Here is a 22,363-nt window from a genome sequence, read left to right as displayed (position 1 = left end):
GGTAAGTAACAAAATTCTCTTTTTTTCATATGACTGTACAGGACATTCTGCTCATTGTTGCACGTTTGTGTTGTCATTTTTCGATATTCACGTCTGACAGATTTGAGTCTTACATTGGATTATGGAATGAGAGAACTTATTTTTTCACAGATTACTCCAGAGGATATTAAGAAAACCTACGGGGGATCTACAGTAAATCGCGGTTACTACTCCAGTGCCTTCGCTAGGTGGGTGCAGGCTGGTTTCATTAGATGGATAGTTCGTTGTGTGACCGCATGGCTTCCCATGTTATCACATTGCCAGGATTTACCATCCTTTTTAACATTGTGCGACCCATCCTGTAGGATTCCTTTTGGTCCTGAAAGTAAAGAGGCTGCACCAGGATTGCTACCCCTTTTCTTTTACATAGGCGCCCCCAGACATTCGCCCAAGCAGCAAACCGCATATGGCATATGTGCTTGTTTTAGTTCTCTGCAGTCACTTATGGAGTTTTCTTAGCTGGAAAACATTTTTTACATGCAAAGTGGTAAATGATAAAACAGTCTATGGCCATATGTTAAATATCTCTTTATTCCCTGCAGTTCCACTAACGCATATATGCTGATGTATCGTCTAAAGAACCCTGTTAGAAATTCAAGTAAGTAACTGTGCAGCCTCTGTTTATCCATCATAGATGATTCACATCAGTATACAATTACCGTATTTTTCGCTTTATAAGATGCACCTGATTATAAGACGCACCCCCAAATTTGGTGAAGGAATAGAGAATTTTTTAATAAATGGGGTCCGTCTTATAATGCCAGTGTCCGTCTAACAAATAATATAGGGTATATGTCCCTCATAGCCCCCTCATCCTAAAATTAGCCCCCTAAGGCTGGGGCCACACAGGCACTACTGCGATCCACTTGCATGACACTCGGCTCGTGCTGGCAGTACAGCAGAGCCGAGTGTCATGCCTGTGTCCTTGCAACTGAGGTCCGTTCGTGCGAGCAGACCTCAGCTGCGGGGGGCGGGCCGGCACTCAGGAGGGGAGGGAGGGATTTCTCTCTCTCTCTACTGCGTAGCCGGCTATAGCCATTCTCGCACTGCACTAGCAGTACACCGGTGTACCGCGAGTGCAGTGCGATTTTTCTCTCGCCCCATTCACTTGAATGGCTGCGAGAGGAAGAGACTCAGCTTACAATCGCAGCATGCTGCGATTGTTTTCTCGGTCCGATTAGGGCTGAGAAAATAATCGCTCATGTGCGCTGACACACAGGCTAGAATTGGTCCGAGGGGAATGCAATGTTTTATCGCACTCCACTCGCACTGTTTTTCTCGCCGTGTGGCTTAGCCCTTAATCTGGATATGGCCACCTTATATTGAACACGTCCCCCAGTAATGCCACATTTCCCCTATGGCTGGCACACATCCTCTATGACAGGCAGACAGGGCCACTGTGGCAGGCAGGCAGGGCCACTGTGGCAGGCAGGCAGGGCCACTGTGGCAGGCAGGCAGGGCCACTGTGGCAGGCAGGCAGGGCCACTGTGGCAGGCAGGCAGGGCCACTGTGGCAGGCAGGCAGGGCCACTGTGGCAGGCAGGCAGGGCCACTGTGGCAGGCAGGCAGGGCCACTGTGGCAGGCAGGCAGGGCCACTGTGGCAGGCAGGCAGGGCCACTGTGGCAGGCAGGCAGGGCCACTGTGGCAGGCAGGCAGGGCCACTGTGGCAGGCAGGCAGGGCCACTGTGGCAGGCAGACAGGGCCACTGTGGCAGGCAGACAGGGCCACTGTGGCAGGCAGACAGGGCCACTGTGGCAGGCACACATCACCCTCTGTTACATATCGCCCCCATGTTGCTGCTTTTAGTATAATAAACTCTTTACCTTCTGCAGCACTGTCCTGTCTTGTGTGTCCCTCCTCGGGGTTGAACTCCTCCTGTCTCCTGCACTTCCTACTTCCTAGTTCTAGTGCAGGTCATGTGATGGGACAGCAGAGAGAGATATCTCTGCATGCCTAATCACAGCCAGCAGGAGGGAGAAGCTGGAGGAGCTGAGTAAAGAGTTTATTATTTTACCATGGGCAGTATGGGAGGCCATATCTAACACAGGGGGAGGTAGGATCCTGTGTGATCAATGGTAAGCACAGGCAGATAATGTGCACAGCTCCCCCAGCCCATCAGCGTGATGCAGTTTCAGCACCACGCTTCTGATGGACAGCGGCTGTGCATATTATATGAGCGGGAGCAGGAGATCAAACGCTGCCGCTCCCAGCTCTGGACTCTGTGTATGTATGTATGTATGTATGTATATATGTGTATGTATGTATGTATGTATGTATGTGTGTATATATATATATATATATATATATATATATATATATATATATATATATATATATATATATATATATATAATACCACCCCTCCCGTATTATTCGGATTATAAGACGCACCCCCTACTTTCCTACTTTGGGGGAACAAAAGTGCGTCTTATAAAGCGAAAAATGCGGTAATATTCTTTTTTGATCACTTTACAGTTTACAAATAGGTTTGCAGTTATTTTGTACAAATCTCCTGTACTGCACTTCCATGCTGTATTATACTCCAGAGCTGCACTCACTATTCTGCTGGTGCAGTCACTGTGTACATACATTACTGATCCTGAGTTACATCCTGTATTATACTCCAGAGCTGCACTCACTATTCTGCTGGTGCAGTCACTGTGTACATACATTACTGATCCTGAGTTACATCCTGTATTATACTCCAGAGCTGCACTCACTATTCTGCTGGTGCAGTCACTGTGTACATACATTATATTACTTATCCTGTACTGATCCTGAGTTACCTCCTGTATTATACTCCAGAGCTGCACTCACTATTCTGCTGGTGCAGTCACTGTGTACATACATTACATTACTTATACTGTACTGATCCTGAGTTACCTCCTGTATTATACTCCAGAGCTGCACTCACTGAGGCCAAGTATGTATGTTGGTAATCAAAAATAAAATAACAAATTAAATATAAATTGTTGCAAGATCAGTCTTGTGCTTTTACTTTTCAGAGTTTCTGGACACAACAGAATTTCCAGAGCACATAAAAAATCTGGTGCAAAAAGAGAAAGAACAGGAGGAGGAGGAGAAGCGGCTGCGGGAGATCGAGCGCAATACCTGTAAAGTAAGTAACCGACTATTCCTGTGGCTGGAGCTCCGGCAGATCCGTCTGTGACGTTCTGCTCTTTTCTAGCTGAAGCTTTTCTGCATGCATCCGGTCAAACACATCCTGATGGAGAATAAGCTGGAAGTTCACAAGGACAAGACCATGAAAGAAGCCGTGGACATTGCCTATAAGGTATTATAAAGTGCATTGTTTCTCTGGGATCAGGCTGAAGTGGAGGGACGGGTCGGGATCAGGCTGAAGTGGAGGGACGGGTCGGGATCAGGCTGAAGTGGAGGGACGGGTCGGGATCAGGCTGAAGTGGAGGGACGGGTCGGGATCAGGCTGAAGTGGAGGGACGGGTCGGGATCAGGCTGAAGTGGAGGGACGGGTCGGGATCAGGCTGAAGTGGAGGGACGGGTCGGGATCAGGCTGAAGTGGAGGGACGGGTCGGGATCAGGCTGAAGTGGAGGGACGGGTCGGGATCAGGCTGAAGTGGAGGGACGGGTCGGGATCAGGCTGAAGTGGAGGGACGGGTCGGGATCAGGCTGAAGTGGAGGGACGGGTCGGGATCAGGCTGAAGTGGAGGGACGGGTCGGGATCAGGCTGAAGTGGAGGGACGGGTCGGGATCAGGCTGAAGTGGAGGGACGGGTCGGTGACTCAAAGTGTAAGTGCACTCTTAAATGTCACAAGCTTTGATTAGTGGGGTCTGAAGCTTGGAGCGTCAGGGCTCTCTGAATTGCTAGATTCCTGGCTAAGAAATGATTCATCAGGGAGGCAAAAGCCCTGATAAATAGGTTTCTACCGGAGTTTCCATTTTAACTCAATTGCTTGTGAGCAGCGCGCTGTACCTGTGCTGACGGCTGCTCTCTCCATGACTGTTCCAGATAATGGATTTGGATGGTATCGTCTCCATTGACTGTTGCCGATTAGTGAAATACGACGAGTTTCACGATTATTTAGAGCGCTCTTATGAGGACGAGGAAGATCGGCCGATGGGGCTTCTGCTCGGAGGGGTCAAGTCCTCCTACATGTTTGATCTCCTTTTGGAAACCAAGCGGCCGGACCAAGTGTTCCAATCATATAAACCCGGAGGTGAGTGGTAGCATGCCAGTATCCTCTTCTCCTTCTCTTGGCCTGTAGATTGCCATGATGGGAGTGATGGGTGAAGGCATGTTTTCAGGGGGAATCAGAGGAGAGAAGTATTTTTATTTTTTTTTTTTTACTTTTTACTTTCAAGACCTTCACCATGTTCACGATGGTTGGAAGAACCTTGAATTGAAGATTGTCCCCCTTCAGAAAATGTTTAGCTATCAGCTTCCATAGATAGATATGCATGTGTATATATAATTTATTTTATTATATATTTTTATTATATATATATATATTTCTTATTTGATATAATATATATAATATTACAATAATATTAATTATATTTGTATTTAATTAATTTATACTATTATATTAATTATAATATATTAATATTATATTATGGAACATTATTATGATCATTATTATGATTGTTATATATAATAATTAGTATAAATAATTAATTTATACTATTAATTATAATTTATTATTATATTGTAACATTATGATTATTATAATTAGTATAAATAATTTATACTATTATATTATAATGTATTATATTATGTAACATTATTATGATCATTATAATATATATAAAAAATATAATATATTAATATAATAGTGTGTGTGTGTGTGTATCCACCCATATCCTGTCCACCGCCATTAACTTGAGAACGGCGGCAGCTATAGGCATAGAAGTGGTGTCTAGGTATAGTATAGTAGCCTTGCGGTACACAATGAAACCACCGATAGCGCCACCTGGTGGAAAACAACGAAGATAGCATTTTTATCTCAAAAACGGAATGAGAGGGGAAAAAGGTGAATTACAAAGTTGTAGGGCGTCATCAATTCAATACGAATTGACACCTACGTTTCATTGCATAGCGCATGGCTACTTTACTATACCTAGACACCACTTCTATGCCTATAGCTGCCGCCGTTCTCAAGTTAATGGCGGTGGAAACACTATATTATATTTAAAAAAAGATGAAGGATTGCTCACCCTCCCCAGGTCCAGCATGGAGTCTCCTCCACTGGCCCAGGTTCGTGTTTGTCTGCAGCGCTGACAGTGCTGTGACTCATGCTGTCAAAATTGGTAGAGCACTGTGATTGGCTGCAGCGCTATCAGAGTGACTTCAGCAGCCACTAAATATTGTGTGGTGCTGCAGGGTTACTCTCCGTGTAATGTTTTAATCCCCCTTCATAGGTAGAAACAGCTGATTGATGGGGGCGACATCAGGGATAGGTCATCAATCTCAAAATTACTGGACAACCCCTTTAAGGATATGCTCACATGTATGTGTCCGGCAGCGTCACAAGACGGGCACTACCCATATCCGTGCTGCTGAACAGTCATCTGTCAATTACACGTCCAGTCCGTAATGTCCGCACTCACTGCCCTTTCTGTCTTGTCTTCAGAGGTGATGGTGAAGGTCTATGTCGTGGACCTGAAGACGGAAACCATCGCTCCTCCAGTCAGTGTTCGCGCCTATCTCAGTCAGACCATCCAGGAGTTTAAGCAGCTGATCTCCAAGGTTGTGTTGAGCCCACGTCCTTCTTATCATTTATGATCTGTTTGCAGATTCTTCCAGATATTTGCACACTATCCTGTCCTATGAATGATCCACATTTCTACTATCGAAAACACCAAAATGCTGGAATTTTGTCTAAACTACTTCATTTGTAACCTGATTTTAGTTTTCCATTATATTTGTATTAAACTTTGTGACGCTCGTGTGTTGCAGAGCATAGATCTGTCACCGGAACACATGCGGGTCATTCTGGAGCGCTGCTACAACGACCTGCGGCTCCTCGGCGTGCCCAATAAGACGCTCAAGGCTGAAGGTTTCTTCAGAAGCAATAAGGTGAGTTTTAGAAGGATCAAAACTAGAATTAGTACAGATCAATTCTCAGTATTCGGTCCATCAGGAGGTCAGTGGCCGCTGGGTGGGAGCCCTGAGGACCGTTTGCCACCTCCCAGCATCCGCGGCTCTTCTTTTTATTAGACAACGGTCAGGCTACAGTCCGGCTGATGAAAAGAAGAGCCACACATGTCATCACGCCAGAGGCTGTTGCAGAGCACCTGATTACCAGATTACCGTATTTTTCGGATGATAAGACGCACAAATTTGTGCTGGAGCTACGCAGTGCTGGGGCTGCAGGCACCATCCTGAAAATGTCGGCGGTTGGACTTCAAAATAATGGCGCCTAGAGTTGGTGCGTAAGCATGTGGCGCTCTTGGCTCAAGATCTCATCTGCGCACGCGCCACCTTCAGGCACCATTTTCCTTAAGTCCGCTGCTGGGGGATCAACAGGCTGGAGGCAGCGCAAGTGCAGATGAGGTCTTGAGCCGAGAGCTCCATCTCCATAAGCACGGACTCCTTGGCAACATTATTTTGAAGTCCGCACTGCTGACATTTTCAGGATGGTGGCTGCAGCCCCAGCACAGCACAGCGCAGCCCCCTTGGCCTGCAGCTCCCTTGCCCTGCAGCCCCAGCACAGCACAGCTCCCTTGGCCTGCAGCCCCAGCACAGCACAGCTCCCTTGGCCTGCAGCCCCAGCACAGCGCAGCTCCCTTGGCCTGCAGCCCCAGCACAGCGCAGCTCCCTTGGCCTGCAGACCCAGCACAGGGCAGCTCTCTTGGCCTGCAGCCCCAGCACGGCGCAGCTCCCTTGGCCTGCAGCCCCAGCACGGCGCAGCTCCCTTGGCCTGCAGCCCCAGCACGGCGCAGCTCCCTTGGCCTGCAGCCCCAGCACGGGGCAGCTCCCTCGGCCTGCAGCCCCAGCACGGCGCAGCTCCCTCGGCCTGCAGCCCCAGCACGGGGCAGCTCCCTCGGCCTGCAGCCCCAGCACGGGGCAGCTCCCTCGGCCTGCAGCCCCAGCACGGGGCAGCTCCCTCGGCCTGCAGCCCCAGCACGGGGCAGCTCCCTCGGCCTGCAGCCCCAGCACGGGGCAGCTCCCTCGGCCTGCAGCCCCAGCACGGGGCAGCTCCCTCGGCCTGCAGCCCCAGCACGGGGCAGCTCCCTCGGCCTGCAGCCCCAGCACAGTGCCCGCAGCCCCAGCAGCATCGTCTTATTCCACCGCCACCCCTACCTCCGGTGACCACGCTCCACTGCCGCCCGTTCCCAGTAAGACACCACCGGATTGTAAGACTGACCCTTTCTACCTTTTTTTTATTTTTCCTTCTAAATTTGGAGTGCGTCTTATAATGCGAAAAATAAGGTACCAACCTGGACGACGGACAGGGCTTCTGCAAATTGACCCGCAACAACTCTACTTGTAGCCGAAACTTGAAACATTCCCCATAATCAGAGATTACATATTTATTAGATGTTATCAGTAGAATCTGACTGTGGGAGGAACCTCAAGCCAAAGGACAAATGGCCTTTACACGCAATAAAACACAACCCCCTATTGCCTTTACAAATGACCTATAGCCTCACTGTTTGTCCAGGACTGTCTGATTCGCAGCACTGCTGTAAAGTATACAAATTTGGTTCTGACATATTTCTTGCACTATGATCTTCAGTGGGGGGAAGAGACTAAACACTATGACTTGTTATGGTGGAATAGCCCCTTTAAGGTTGCAATGAACTTAGTGTGGTGGCCTCATACTTGTAGTTCTTCAACTGTTACGAAACCACAACTCCTAACATGCTCGTTAGTGGTCCTCGGCCGTGCTCGTTAGTGGTCCTCGGCCGTGCTCGTTAGTGGTCCCCGGCCGTCCTCGTTAGTGGCTCCCGGCCGTGCTCGTTAGTGGCCCCCGGCCGTGCTCGTTGGTGGCCCCCAATGGACTTAGGAGTACTTTGCACACTATGACATCGCATGTGCAATGTCGGTGGGGTCATGTCGAAAGTGACGCACTTCCTGCGTCGCTGTCGATATCGTAGTGTGTAAATCCTAGATGATACGATTAACGAGCGCATAATCGTGTAGTGTCTGGGAATTCCATAATTAGCTGACGCGACGGTCCGATGTTTTTCCTCGTTCCCCTGCGGCTTCCGTAGGATATGCGGAAGGAAGGAGGTGGGCGGGATGTTTACGTCTCTCTCATCTCCGCCCCTCCGCTCCTATTGGCCGCCTGCCGTGTGACGTCGCAGTGACGCCGCACGACCCGCCCCCAGCGACGTCACAGGGCAGGTGAGTGCATGTGAAGCTGCCGTAGCGATAATGTTCGCTACGGCAGCTATCACAAGATATCGCAGCTGTGACGGGGGCGGGGACTATCGCGCTCGGCATCGCAGCATCGGCTTGCAATGTCGCAGTGTGCAAAGTACCCCTTAGTCATCCCAAATCCCATGGTCTTCGGTCTCTTTTTTCCGAAATTGTCATCTATAAAATGTCCATCACACAAATGATGTTTTCCGCTATGGAATGGGGGAGAATATTGCATCTTTGCTTTACAAATGGAGGATAATGTCTTTTCTGTCTTTTGGTTGCAGGTGTTCATAGAAAGCTCGGACTCCACCGACCATCAGCTGCAGTTTCCAGATTCTCATCTATGGAAGCTCCTAGACCGATACGCCAACACCATCAGACTGTATGTTTCCTTACCTGAGCACGCCCCGGGCCACCAGGCCATGCGCTCCTTGTGTCCAAAGCCGGGCGGGGGCTCGGTGCAGCCGAACGACTTCTGTGAGCGAGGGACCGGAAGCAGCAAGTCCGTGGAGGCCATTTTGGAGGAAAGCACCGAAAAACTGAAGTCTCTGTCTCTCCAGCAGCAGGAAGAGGGCGGCAACGGGGACAGCAGTAAGAGCACCGAGGGCAGCGACTTTGAGAACATTGACTCTCCGCTGAATGATGCGGATTCCTCGGGGTCGGCCGACAACAGAGAACTGGAGAATCGGATTCTCCCCGCCGACCCCGAAAACAACTTCCCGTCAGAAGAGCGATCGGACTCTGATATTAATAATGACCGCAGCACTAGTTCGGTGGACAGTGATATCCTTAGCTCAAGCCATAGTAGCGACACTCTGTGTAATGCGGACAATGCCCCCATTCCGCTGGCAAATGGGCTGGACTCGCACAGTATCACCAGCAGCCGGCGGTCCAAAGCCAACGAAGGAAAGAAGGAAACGTGGGATACGGCTGAGGAGGACTCCGGGACCGACAGCGAATACGACGAGAGCGGGAAAAGCCGGGGGGAGGCCCAGTACATGTATTTCAAGGCAGAGATTCATTCTGGGGAGGAAGGGTCTCGGGAAGGACAAAGATGTAAGTTTTTCCAATAGCTTGGTAGGTAGTAGCTGCAGTCCTCAGTCTTGTGGACGCCACCCCGATGCGTGTTTCGGCAAAAGCCGGAACGCATGTCAGGGTGGCGTCCATAAGCGAGGACAGCAGCTACTACCTACCAGGTAAATACATAACTTTTGAACGTCATAATTAGGTTTTCCCCTTGACACCAAATGTATGTCCAACACACCATGGACGCTAATTATGACGTTCAAAAGATGTATTTACCTGGTAGGTAGTAGCTGCTGTCCTCAGTCTTGTGGATGTCACCCCGATGCATGTTTCGGCAATGCACCTTAATCAGGGGCGGACAAAGGCACTATTGGGGTGGGGTCCACAAGCGAGGACAGCAGCTGCTACCTACAAGGTAAATATATAACTTTTGAACATCATAATTACCGTCCTTGGTGTTTTGGACATAGGTTTTCCCCTTAGACACCAAATGTTTCTCCTTACGGAGACTGACCAACCAATCTGGCTGCCAGTGAGGAGACTTTTATACCTGCAATGCTTCTCTGGGAAATAAACAAATTGTCTTTTCATTGAGGAACCTCAATTTGCAGACACGGTGTTTCGAGTGATTGCCCCTCGTCAGTGCAAAGTATGAGATCTGATCTAGCTGTATTTATATTTTCTTTGTCGCTCCATTGGAAGACCCAGACAATTGGGTTGTATAGCTATGCCTCCGGAGGCCACACAAAGCATTACACTAAAAGTGTAAAGCCCCTCCCCTTCTGCCTATACACCCCCCGTGCTCACGGGCTCCTCAGTTTTCTTGCTTTGTGCGAAGGAGGCAGACATCCACGCATAGCTCCACTGCTTGGTCAGCAGCAGCTGCTGACTAGGTCGGATGGAAGAAAAGAGGGCCCATAACAGGACCCCCAGCATGCTCCCTTCTCACCCCACTCTTGTCGGCGGTGTTGTTAAGGTTGAGGTGCCCATTGCGGGTACACAGGCAGGAGCCACATGCTGTTTTCCTTCCCTATCCCTTAATGGGCTCTGGGTGAAGTGGGATCTGGATCGGTCTCCAGGCACTGGGACCGTGCTCCCTCCGCAGCCCTTGGGAATCTGCAGGATAGGAGCTGGATATCGTCAGGGACAAGGCCCTGCTACTATGAGGTACTCTGTGTCTCCGTGGGGACCGCGCATGGAGCGCTGGTCCCATACACATTACAGCACTGCTGGGTGTGTTAGTGCGCCGGACATGGAGCGTTTGGGCCAGACACTTTCCAGCTCTGCTGGGTGTGTTAGTGCGCCAGACATGGAGTGCTTGTGCCAGACACTTTCCAGCTCTGCTGGGTGTGTTAGTGCGCCGGACATGGAGTGCTTGTGCCAGACACTTTCCAGCTCTGCTGGGTGTGTTAGTGCGCCGGACATGAAACGTTAGTGCCATACACTTTCCAGCACTGCTGGAGGTGTTAGTGCGCCGGGGGACTACGCGCGGCCGCGCTTATTGCCGGCCGCGCTTATAACTTTAGCCCCCGGCTTCTGCGGCCTAGTGTCGTTCTTTCCCGCCCACAGGCCTGCCAGTCAGGGGAGGGGCGGGACGCTGCACGGATCGTCAGCAGAGGGCTGGAGCATACATTAGTATCCTCCGCCCTCCTCACTCAGTACAGTGGGGCGCTAGATTCCCGCACTTTTCTTGGGCACGCCCACAGTCTCCTCTCCCTCACAGAACGCCGGCAGCCATTCCTGTCAGCGATTCAGATGCTGAGGAGGAGAGGCAACACAGGGAGACCCAGGCAGGGAATCTGGCGACCACACAACCGCTCTGAGCGGTCGGTAAGCAGCACCTGTGGTGCTGGCCCCACTGAGTACCGAAGTGTGTGTATATATATATATATATATATATATATATATATATATATATATATATATATATATATATATATATATATATATATATATATATATATATATATATATATATATATAGGCTTTTAGGCTATACATTGCACTGTACGGTCGCTCTGTTGATCTTGGCTATATACCCTCTTGGTTGTTCTCAGAGGAGACAACATGTCATCTGCAAAAAGCAAGGGTGCCACAGCACAGACGTATTTTGCTACCTGTACCTCATGTACAGCTGTACTACCGGCAGGTTCCACTGACCCTCATTGTGTGCAATGCTCGGCCCCGGTTGCGCTTACTCAGCCGGAGCCTCTGCTACAAGTGGCCCAGGTGGATCCACCTGCTACCACTGTCCAGGTGACAGGGACGGAGTTTGCAGCCTTTGCTGACAAACTGTCTGAGACTATGGATAAATGGTCTGCTAAAATACTGGAAGCATTGCAGTCCAGACCGGTGATTCAGGCCCCGAGCTCTATCCAATCCTTGACCCCTGGTCCCCCTCAATTGGAACAGCAATGTGCCCCGGGGGTAACCCACAGGTCCCAGGGTGAGGTCTCTGACACGGACCGCAGTCCCAGGCCGCCCAAGCGGGGTCGCTGGGAAATTCCCTCCACTTCATCACACTGTTCAGGGTCCCAGCAGGGGGACTCTCTGGAGGATGAAGCGGAGGTCTCAGATCAGGATTCTGATCCTGAAGCCGCTCTCAACCTAGATACACCTGAAGGTGACGCAGTAGTGAATGACCTTATAGCGACCATCAATCAGGTGTTGGATATTTCTCCCCCAGCTCCTCCAATTGAGGAGTCTGCTTCTCAGGAGAAATTCCGCTTCAGGTTTCCAAAGCGTACATTAAATATGTTTCTGGATCACTCTGACTTCAGAGAGGCAATCCAGAAAAACCAGAGCTGTCCAGACAAGCGTTTTTCCAAGCGCCTTAAGGACACACGTTATCCCTTCCCCCCCGAGGTTGTCAAGGGCTGGACTCAGTGTCCTAAGGTGGATCCTCCAATCTCCAGACTGGCGGCTAGATCCATAGTTGCAGTGGAAGATGGGGCTTCACTCAAAGATGCCACTGACAGACAGATGGAACTATGGTTGAAATCCATCTATGAAGCTATCGGCGCGTCTTTTGCTGCAGCATTCGCAGCCGTATGGGCACTCCAAGCTATCTCAGCTTGTCAGGCGCAGATTCATGCGGTAACACGTACATCTGCCCCACAAGTGGTGTCCTTAACCAATCAGGCGTCAGCGTTTGCGTCCTACGCCATTAATGCTATCCTCGACTCTGCGAGCCGTACAGCGGTGGCATCCGCCAACTCGGTGGTACTCCGCAGGGCCATGTGGCTACGTGAATGGAAGGCAGACTCTGCTTCCAAAAAGTTCTTAACCGGTTTGCCATTGGCTGGCGACCGCTTGTTTGGTGAGCGATTGGATGAAATCATTAAACAATCCAAGGGAAAGGATTCATCCTTACCCCAGTCCAAACCAAACAGACCTCAGCCACGGAAGGTACAATCGAGATTTCGGTCCTTTCGGACCGCGGGCAGATCTCAATTTTCCTCGTCCAAAAGGCCTCAGAAAGATCAGAGGAACTCAGATGCATGGCGGTCTAAGTCACGTACTAAAAAGACCGCTGGAGGCTCCGCTCCCAAAGCGGCCTCCTCATGACTTTCGGCCTCTTCAAACCGCATCCTCGGTCGGTGGCAGGCTCTCCCGCTTTTGCGACATTTGGCTGCCACAAGTAAAAGACCGATGGGTGAGAGACATTCTATCTCACGGTTACAGGATAGAGTTCAATTCTCGTCCTCCGACTCGTTTCTTCAGAACATCTCCACCCCCCGACAGAGCCGAGGCTCTTATGCAGGCGGTGGGCACCCTGAAGGCGGAAGGAGTGGTGATCCCGGTTCCTCTTCAGCAACGGGGTCACGGTTTTTACTCCAACTTGTTTGTGGTGCCAAAAAAGGACGGATCCTTCCGTCCCGTTCTGGACCTAAAGCTGCTCAACAAGCATGTGAAAACCAGGCGGTTCCGGATGGAATCGCTTCGCTCCGTCATCGCCTCCATGTCCCAAGGAGATTTCCTGGCATCAATAGACATCAAAGATGCTTATCTCCACGTACCGATTGCGCCAGAGCATCAGCGCTTCCTGCGCTTCGCCATAGGGGACGAACACCTTCAGTTCGTGGCACTACCTTTTGGCCTGGCAACAGCCCCACGGGTCTTCACCAAGGTCATGGCAACAGTGGTGGCAATCCTACACTCTCAGGGACACTCGGTGATCCCTTACTTAGACGATCTACTGGTCAAGGCACCCTCTCAAGTGGCATGCCAACACAGCCTGAACATTGCTCTGGAAACTCTCCAGAGTTTCGGGTGGATCATCAATTTTCCAAAGTCAAATCCAATACCGGCCCAATCACTGACATATCTTGGCATGGAGTTTCATACTCTCTCAGCGATAGTGAAGCTTCCGCTGAGCAAACAGCGTTCACTACAGACAGGGGTGCAAGCTCTCCTTCATGGTTAGTCACACCCCCTGAGGCGCCTCATGCACTTCCTAGGGAAGATGGTGGCAGCAATGGAGGCAGTTCCTTTTGCGCAGTTTCATCTGCGCCCACTTCAATGGGACATTCTCCGCAAATGGGACAGGAAGTCGACGTCCCTCGACAGGAACGTCTCCCTTTCTCGGGCAGCCAAAGCTTCCCTTCAGTGGTGGCTTCTTCCCACTTCTCTGTCGACGGGGAAATCCTTCCTGCCCCCATCCTGGGCTGTGGTCACGACGGACGCGAGCCTGTCAGGATGGGGAGCGGTCTTTCTCCACCACAGGGCTCAGGGGACTTGGACTCAGACAGAGTCCTCCCTTCAGATCAATGTTCTGGAGATAAGGGCAGTGTATCTTGCCCTAAAAGCATTCCAGCCGTGGCTGGAAGGCAAACAGATCCGAATTCAGTCGGACAACTCCACAGCGGTGGCATACATCAACCACCAAGGCGGGACACGCAGTCGGCAAACCTTCCAGGAAGTCCGGCGGATTTTGATGTGGGTGGAAGCCACGGCCTCCACCATCTCTGCAGTTCACATCCCGGGCGTAGAAAACTGGGAAGCAGATTTTCTCAGTCGCCAGGGCATGGACGCAGGGGAATGGTCCCTTCACCCGGACGTGTTTCAGGAGATCTGTTGCCGCTGGGGCATGCCGGACGTCGACCTAATGGCGTCCCGGCACAACAACAAGGTCCCGACGTTCATGGCACGGTCTCAAGATCACAGAGCTCTGGCGGCAGACGCCTTAGTTCAGGATTGGTCGCAGTTTCAACTCCCTTATGTGTTTCCTCCGCTGGCACTGTTGCCCAGAGTGTTACGCAAGATCAGGGCCGACTGCCGTCGCGCCATCCTCGTCGCTCCAGACTGGCCGAGGAGGTCGTGGTACCCGGATCTGTGGCATCTCACGGTCGGCGAACCGTGGGCACTCCCAGACCGACCAGACTTGCTGTCTCAAGGGCCGTTTTTCCATCTGAATTCTGCGGCCCTGAACCTGACTGTGTGGCCATTGAGTCCTGGATCCTAGCGTCTTCAGGTTTATCTCAAGACGTCATTGCCACCATGAGACAGGCTAGGAAACCAACGTCCGCCAAGATCTACCACAGGACTTGGAAAATTTTCCTGTCGTGGTGCTCTGCTCAGGGCGCTTCTCCCTGGCCGTTTACCTTGCCCACTTTTCTGTCCTTTCTTCAATCCGGATTAGAAAAGGGTTTGTCACTAGGCTCCCTTAAGGGACAAGTCTCTGCGCTCTGTCTTTTTTCAGAAGTGCCTAGCCAGACTTCCACAGGTACGCACGTTCCTGCAGGGGGTTTGTCACATCGTACCTCCTTACAAACGTCCGTTAGAACCCTGGGATCTGAACAGGGTGCTGATGGCTCTTCAGAAACCACCGTTCGAGCCAATGAGGGATATCTCTCTCTCGCGCCTTTCACAGAAGGTGGTCTTCCTAGTGGCAGTCACATCGCTTCGGAGAGTGTCTGAGCTAGCAGTGCTGTCATGCAAAGCCCCCTTCCTGGTGTTTCACCAGGACAAGGTGGTTCTGCGTCCGGTTCCGGAATTTCTCCCTAAGGTGGTATCCCCCTTTCATCTCAATCAGGATATCTCCTTACCCTCTTTTTGTCCTCATCCAGTTCACCAATGTGAAAAGGATTTGCACTTGATTAGATCTGGTGAGAGCACTCAGACTCTACATTTCTCGTACGGCGCCCCTGCGCCGCTCGGATGCACTCTTTGTCCTTGTCGCTGGCCAGCGTAAAGGGACACAAGCTTCCAAATCAACCCTGGCTCGGTGGATCAAGGAACCAATTCTCGAGGCTTATCGTTCCTCCGGGCTTCCGGTTCCCTCAGGGCTGAAGGCCCATTCTACCAGGGCCGTGGGAGCGTCCTGGGCTTTGCGGCACCAGGCTACGGCTCAGCAGGTGTGTCAGGCGGCTACCTGGTCGAGCCTGCACACTTTCACGAAACACTATCAGGTGCATACCTATGCTTCGGCAGATGCCAGCCTAGGTAGGCGAGTCCTTCAGGCGGCGGTTGCCCACCTGTAGGACGGAGCCGGTTACGGCTCTATTATGAGGTATTATTTACCCACCCAGGGACTGCTTTTGGACGTCCCAATTGTCTGGGTCTCCCAATGGAGCGACAAAGAAGAAGGGAATTTTGTTTACTTACCGTAAATTCCTTTTCTTCTAGCTCCAATTGGGAGACCCAGCGCCCGCCCCTGTTTTTTTGTGTGCACATGTTGTTCATGTTGAATGGTTTCAGTTCTCCGATATTCCTTCGGATTGAATTTACTTTAAACCAATTATACTTTTTTCCTCCTTGCTTTTGCACCAAAACTGAGGAGCCCGTGAGCACGGGGGGTGTATAGGCAGAAGGGGAGGGGCTTTACACTTTTAGTGTAATACTTTGTGTGGCCTCCGGAGGCATAGCTATACAACCCAATTGTCTGGGTCTCACAATTGGAGCTAGAAGAAAAGGAATTTACGGTAAGTAAACAAAATTCCCTTCTTCTATCCCAATTTTACTTCACATAGATATGAAACACTACAAATCTGGCATGTTTTTATTGGCCAATACCCTCATAGTTTCCCATACAGCCAGATCAGATCTCTTACTTTGCACTGACGAGGGGAAAACCATGTCAGTGATGCACATTGCATCCTTTAAAACACATTGGGGACAGTTCAATATCTCAAATGACATGACAGGTTCCCTTTAATTTTCTGGTCTCCTTGAGGACTGTCTGACTACACCCTAGATTTCCTCTATTAGACTACTCCCTCCTTGGGAAAGCTTCTTGCCGGCTGCCAGTGATACAAATCTCTCTCCTACAGGTTTATTGGTGAATGTAGATAAAAGAATCACCCTCTCTGCTTTCAAACAGCAGCTGGAGCCCTTCGTGGGGGTCTCGTCCTCCCAGTTTAAAGTCTTCCGCGTCTATGCCAGCAACCAGGAGTTTGAAAGCGTCCGCCTGAACGAAACCCTGTCCTCTTTTTCTGATGACAACAAGGTATGGACAGAGCAGGCAGCAAGTAGCCTAATGAGTTAAAGGGCCTCTGTCAGCACAGAATGACTGTTCAAACCAAGCACAGTCGCTCAGTGTACCCTTGACGTGTCCAATCATTTATGTGCACTTCCCACCTGCTTATTTTACATCGATCTCCACCTTTCTCTGGCTCTATGAAGCCGCCAGAGCTGTCAATCAAACAGGAGAAGGTGGAGATAAAGAGGGAAAACTAGTAGGTGGGAAGGTGCACTTAAATGTTTGGCCTCTATGATGCCGGCAAGCGCCTGTGGTGGGTTTGAACAGTCATTCTGTGCTGGCAGGGTCCCTTTAAAATGAGTCTGTCACACTCAAGCACTAAGTAACCCACGTAATATTATAGGTATGCTTTTTATGAGGACTAAGTTCTCCACATTCCCATATAAGTAGTTTAAGGCTATGTGCACACGTTGCTTTTTTTTAAAGGGAACCTGTCATGAGAAATGTCCCCTAAAACCTCACAGATTCCCCCTCTGCAGCTCCTGGGCTGCATTCTATAAAGGTCCCTGTTATGATTGTGGCCACTTTCTGACCGAAAAAAAGTGTTTATAAAGTTGTACCTTTTTTGCTTCTGATTCTGTAAATCCGACACGGGGGCGGGCAGCCTGATGGCCGTTAGTCTGCCCCCTGGTCCTGTATGCCGCCCCCATCGCTGATTTCAATAATGCTGGACGCCGCCCCCTGCTACATCCATCGCCGCGCATGCCCAGTGCCCATCTCTCGGGGATGAGCACTGTGCCTAGCGTCACCGCTGGTGACGTGCACGCAGGGTTAAGATTATGGGCGGTGCTGTGATGTTTATTCCTAAGCAACCGCCCATAATCGCGGGAACCGCGCTTTCGGTGTAGTCACTGCTCCGCGCTCTTCCCATCTATTTCCTGCCTCGGGGCAAGATGGGAAGGAGGCGAAGTGAGGTCAGCAGCAGCGCGCTTGCGCAGAAAGAAGCAGGCCGAGGGGGAAAGCACGGTCCCGCGATTATGGGCGGTTGCTTAGGAATAAACATCACAGCACCGCCCATAATCTTAACCCTGCGTGCACGTCACCAGCGGTGACGCTAGGCACAGTGCTCATCCCCGAGAGATGGGCACTGGGCATGCGCGGCGATGGATGTAGCAGGGGGCGGCGTCCAGCATTATTGTAATCAGCGATGGGGGCGGCATACAGGACCAGGGGGCAGACTAACGGCCATCAGGCTGCCCGCCCCCGTGTCGGATTTACAGAATCAGAAGCAAAAAAGGTACAACTTTATAAACACTTTTTTTTCGGTCAGAAAGTGGCCACAATCATAACAGGGACCTTTATAGAATGCAGCCCAGGAGCTGCAGAGGGGGAATCTGTGAGGTTTTAGGGGACATTTCTCATGACAGGTTCCCTTTTAACGTGCTTTTTTTCTGCATACAAAAAACATGTTTTGGCAGGAAAAAAGCAGGTGAAAAAAAAGTTTTTTTAATTTCATTTTTTCACTTATGTTTTTTCCCGTTTATTTTATTTTTTTTTTTTTGTCATGGCAATCGCGGGGGCTCAGGCGCTGTACACCCGCTATCGGCGATCTCTGGCTAATGTTACAACTGGGACCTGCCTCCCGCTTCCCATGCCGCTTCCCGCAGTTTAACCCCCTGAATGCAGAAATCAGTGCGATCACAGCATTCAGAAGGCAAAGGGAAGAGGGATCACTTACCTCTCCCTGGTGATCAGGTCCCTGTAATGCGATCCACAGGGACCCGATTGTTGCCATAGTAACCCTAGGTCATCACCATGATGACCCCGGGTTACTGAGCTTCAGAGAACCTCACACGCCATACTATATGCATGGTGTTTGAGGCGAAGTGCTGTGCTATAATCCCCTGTAGTGATAAAGTAATGAAGGGGGATCATAGAAACTCCAGAAATAAACACAAACCATGGACACGCTGCTGCAAGGAAAAAAAGAAGCAGCGTGTGTACAGCAAATCAGGATTCTCATAGACTTTGCTGGGATCTTTTTTCCTTGCTTATTTTAATCAATAAAAGCAAGGAAAAATTAATGAAAAAAAAACACGAAGCCACGTGAGCACAAGGCCTAATTCATATTTTAAAAGTGACCAATGCCTTTTTGCACCAAATGTTGCCTTTAGGACATTGCTGTTTTGCTGGTAACTCTCAGGCTGTGCAATGGTTCGGTGCGTGCACTCATACATGGTAATCTGCTGTGCTCCATTGAGGAAATTTGTAGTGTTTTTACAATTATGCACTTTCCGTCAGAGAAAATACATCACTTAAAGGGAATCTGTCACCAGGTTTTTCCTCCCCCCATCTGAGAGCAGCATAATGTAGAGACAGGGACCCTGATTCCAGCGATGTATCACTTACTGAGCTGTCTGCTGTCGTTTTGATAAAATCTGCAGATCTAGCAGTTATACAAAGCTCATGAATATGCTTGACTATCTGCAGCACGCCAAGTAGTCCTGTAATGATAATATCATGCTGATAAAGGGCGGCATGGTGGCTTTGTGGTGGCTCAGTGGTTAGCACTACAGCCTTGCAGCACTGGGGTCCTGGATTCTAGTCCTACTAAGGACAACATCTGCAAGGAGTTTGTATGTTCTCCCCGTGTTTGCGTGGGTTTCCACCGGGTTCTCCGGTTTCCTCCCACACTCCAAAAAGCATACTGATAGGGAATTTAGATTGTGAGCCCCAATGGGGACAGTGTTTCCAATGTATGTAACGCGCTATATAAATGAATAAATAATATTGTTATTAAACAGTGATTTTATAAAAGCTACACTAAGCAGCTCAGTAAGTGACACATTGCTGGAATCAGGATCTCTGTCCCTATGTTATGCTGCTCTCAGGTGGCAAAAACCTGGTGACAGATTCCCTTTAATATTCAGTGCTGTGCTTTGCTTTAGCTTATGGTTTTTTTTGCGTGATGGGTGTAATGTAATCTGTAAATGTGAGATTTTCCTATCTGCTGCTACAGAGCGACTTTCCTCGTGTTGTCACTTCAGCTAGATTTGGAATACGTTTATTTTTGGCATTTTCGGTTCATATTCTCATTTACCTGGCATCACAGAAATCTTTCCCATTATCCGCACAGACATTTTTTTTCAGTGTCATCACACGTCTTTTTGTTCACATTTAGATCACCATCCGGCTCGGCAGGGCCCTGAAGAAAGGAGAATACCGAGTGAAAGTATTCCAACTCCTGATAAACGATCCAGAGGTACGAGGCCAGGATTTGGGTTTAGATTCGCCTACATACACATTGGGCCCAATCCATCCACCGGAGGCCAAAACAATGCCTTTTGGCCTCCATCCAGGTGGAATCTATCAAAGCGCCAGAAACTTGGTGTGAACACAGCCTTATTTTAGATATGGTTTTAATAGTACAGTGGAATTGCGCTTATCTAATAACCCAGTTAGCGAGTATTTCGCTTAACAAGCAAAGCTTGCTGTAAATTTGTAACTTCGTTTACGAGCAAGCTTTGCGGTACGAGCAAATACTCACCGCACACACTTCCGGTTCCGTACATCCACCGCACTCTAACCCACTCTTGCAGTCCACACAAACACGCACGCACGCACACACATACAGTATTATGCTCCCCTTACCTTCCGTTCCATCGCCGGCCTCCTGGTTCCTGTAGTTCGCCGGTACATCGCAACGGGGAGGAATCCTTGCGGCGAACTGCAAGACCCAGGAGGCCGGCGGTGGAACGGAAGGTAAGGTGAGCATAATATGTGTACCTTCCGTTCCATCGCCGGCCTCCTGGGTCTTGTAGTTCACCGGTATAGGCTGTGTATCCGCAAGCATCGTGGCGAGGCAGGAACTTCCTCTGTCAGACGGTACTCAAAGGCAGCGCGCTGACCAATAAGAGCCAGGCGGCTCCTGCCTTTGACGTCAGAGCTCTGGCGGCGGATGTTCCTACCTCGTCGTGATGGTTACCCGATACACATGCCGTACTGGCGAACTGCAAGTTCCAGCAGGCCGGCGATGAAACGGAAGGTAAGGTGAGAATAATAGGTGTGCGTGCGTGCTTGTGTGTTTGTACGTGTGTGGAATGGCACAATAGGGGACCAGGATGGGATATTGAACAAGTTGTGGAACGAATTGTCTGAGCTTGCATTATTTCCTATGGGAAATCTTGCTTTGCTGTGCGAGTAACTTGGTTTACAAGCACACTCCCAGAACCGATTGTTCTCGTTAACCAAGGTTCCACTGTACAATTAAAGTGCCCCTCTAGCCCCCACCAAAGATCTACGCTTGCTTTGGCTAAAATTGTTAAAATAAGACTGTGAATTTGGCGCAAGCAAATCAGCAAATGATCCGTGATGTTTGCGGCGGAATTGCCTTCGACTTCTCCATGTGCACAGTGTTGACCCGGTGATTTATTTCGCAGCCTTGCAAGTTCTTGCTGGACGCGGTGTTCGCCAAGGGGATGAGTGTGCGGCAGTCCAAGGAGGAGCTGATTCCTCAGCTCCGGGATCAGTGCGGCCTGGAGCTCTCCATAGACCGGTAGGTGGCACGCTCCGGTCGATCGTTCGCCCCCCCCCCCCCAGTTACTGAACGCATTGAATAACCATTGTCTTTTCCGCAGATTCCGTTTACGGAAGAAAACTTGGAAGAATCCGGGCACAGTGTTCCTAGATTACCACATGTACGAGAACGAAATTAGTATTTCAAGCAACTGGGAAGTCTTCCTAGAGGTGCTGGAAGGTAAAATGCAAGGATTCGTGTGTCTGAGGTCACGGGGTGTTTTATGGAGATTGTACCCTGCAGTCAAAGAATTGACGGTAATCTGGATGGGGCGATCTCTATAGACACGTCATATTAGGAACTATGGACGGACTACAGGGGCTAAACCATTATTAACCAGAACAAAGTGCTTCTCCCACTGTAGAGGACCACTGACGCCCTGGTTTCTGGAGGTCTTCTTCTGAGTTAGTGGAGCCGGTTCCCCAGTGAAGGTTTAGGGGCACAGGAGTACCTTTAGTAAGTGTCCTCTTGCCCAAGTCCTTAGTTCAATGACTTAACAATTTGCAGACTTTTTATAACAGGCTAAATAAGTGTATTAGTTAGACCCCCAAAATATGACCCTCTATGAATTCAGAGCTCAGATCAGAACCTCAAACTTATTTAAACCGGAGATGAGAATTCAAACACAGCCCTCCCCTCCCCCACCAAGCCCTCTGAGGCTAATCGAGACACCCAACCAAGCCCTCTGAGGCTAATCGAGACACCCAACCAAGCCCTCTGAGGCTAATCGAGACCCCCAACCAAGCCCTCCTGAGGCTAATCGAGACCCCCAACCAAGCCCTCCTGAGGCTAATCGAGACCCCCAACCAAGCCCTCTGAGGCTAATCGAGACCCCCAACCAAGCCCTCTGAGGCTAATCGAGACCCCCAACCAAGCCCTCCTGAGGCTAATCGAGACCCCCAACCAAGCCCTCCTGAGGCTAATCGAGACCCCCAACCAAGCCCTCTGAGGCTAATCG

General features: G+C 50.1%; 1 protein-coding gene across 1 annotated transcript in view; it reads left to right on the top strand.

The window, feature by feature from the left end:
• USP47 (ubiquitin specific peptidase 47) overlaps positions 1 to 22,363 on the top strand; it is a 107,396-nt gene that overhangs the window by 68,846 nt on the left and 16,187 nt on the right. The window contains exons 13-24 of the mRNA XM_075326721.1: positions 151 to 227; positions 582 to 637; positions 3,045 to 3,157; positions 3,227 to 3,331; positions 4,025 to 4,232; positions 5,646 to 5,761; positions 5,972 to 6,091; positions 8,668 to 9,439; positions 16,681 to 16,856; positions 20,011 to 20,091; positions 21,269 to 21,384; positions 21,467 to 21,585. Coding sequence (XP_075182836.1) covers positions 151 to 227; positions 582 to 637; positions 3,045 to 3,157; positions 3,227 to 3,331; positions 4,025 to 4,232; positions 5,646 to 5,761; positions 5,972 to 6,091; positions 8,668 to 9,439; positions 16,681 to 16,856; positions 20,011 to 20,091; positions 21,269 to 21,384; positions 21,467 to 21,585 — 2,059 coding nt within the window. The remainder of the gene's footprint in view (positions 1 to 150; positions 228 to 581; positions 638 to 3,044; positions 3,158 to 3,226; positions 3,332 to 4,024; positions 4,233 to 5,645; positions 5,762 to 5,971; positions 6,092 to 8,667; positions 9,440 to 16,680; positions 16,857 to 20,010; positions 20,092 to 21,268; positions 21,385 to 21,466; positions 21,586 to 22,363) is intronic.

The sequence above is a fragment of the Anomaloglossus baeobatrachus genome, chromosome 10 (assembly GCF_048569485.1).
Source record: "Anomaloglossus baeobatrachus isolate aAnoBae1 chromosome 10, aAnoBae1.hap1, whole genome shotgun sequence".
Taxonomy (NCBI): Eukaryota; Metazoa; Chordata; class Amphibia; order Anura; family Aromobatidae; genus Anomaloglossus; species Anomaloglossus baeobatrachus.
This window is presented reverse-complemented; position numbering and strand designations above follow the sequence as displayed.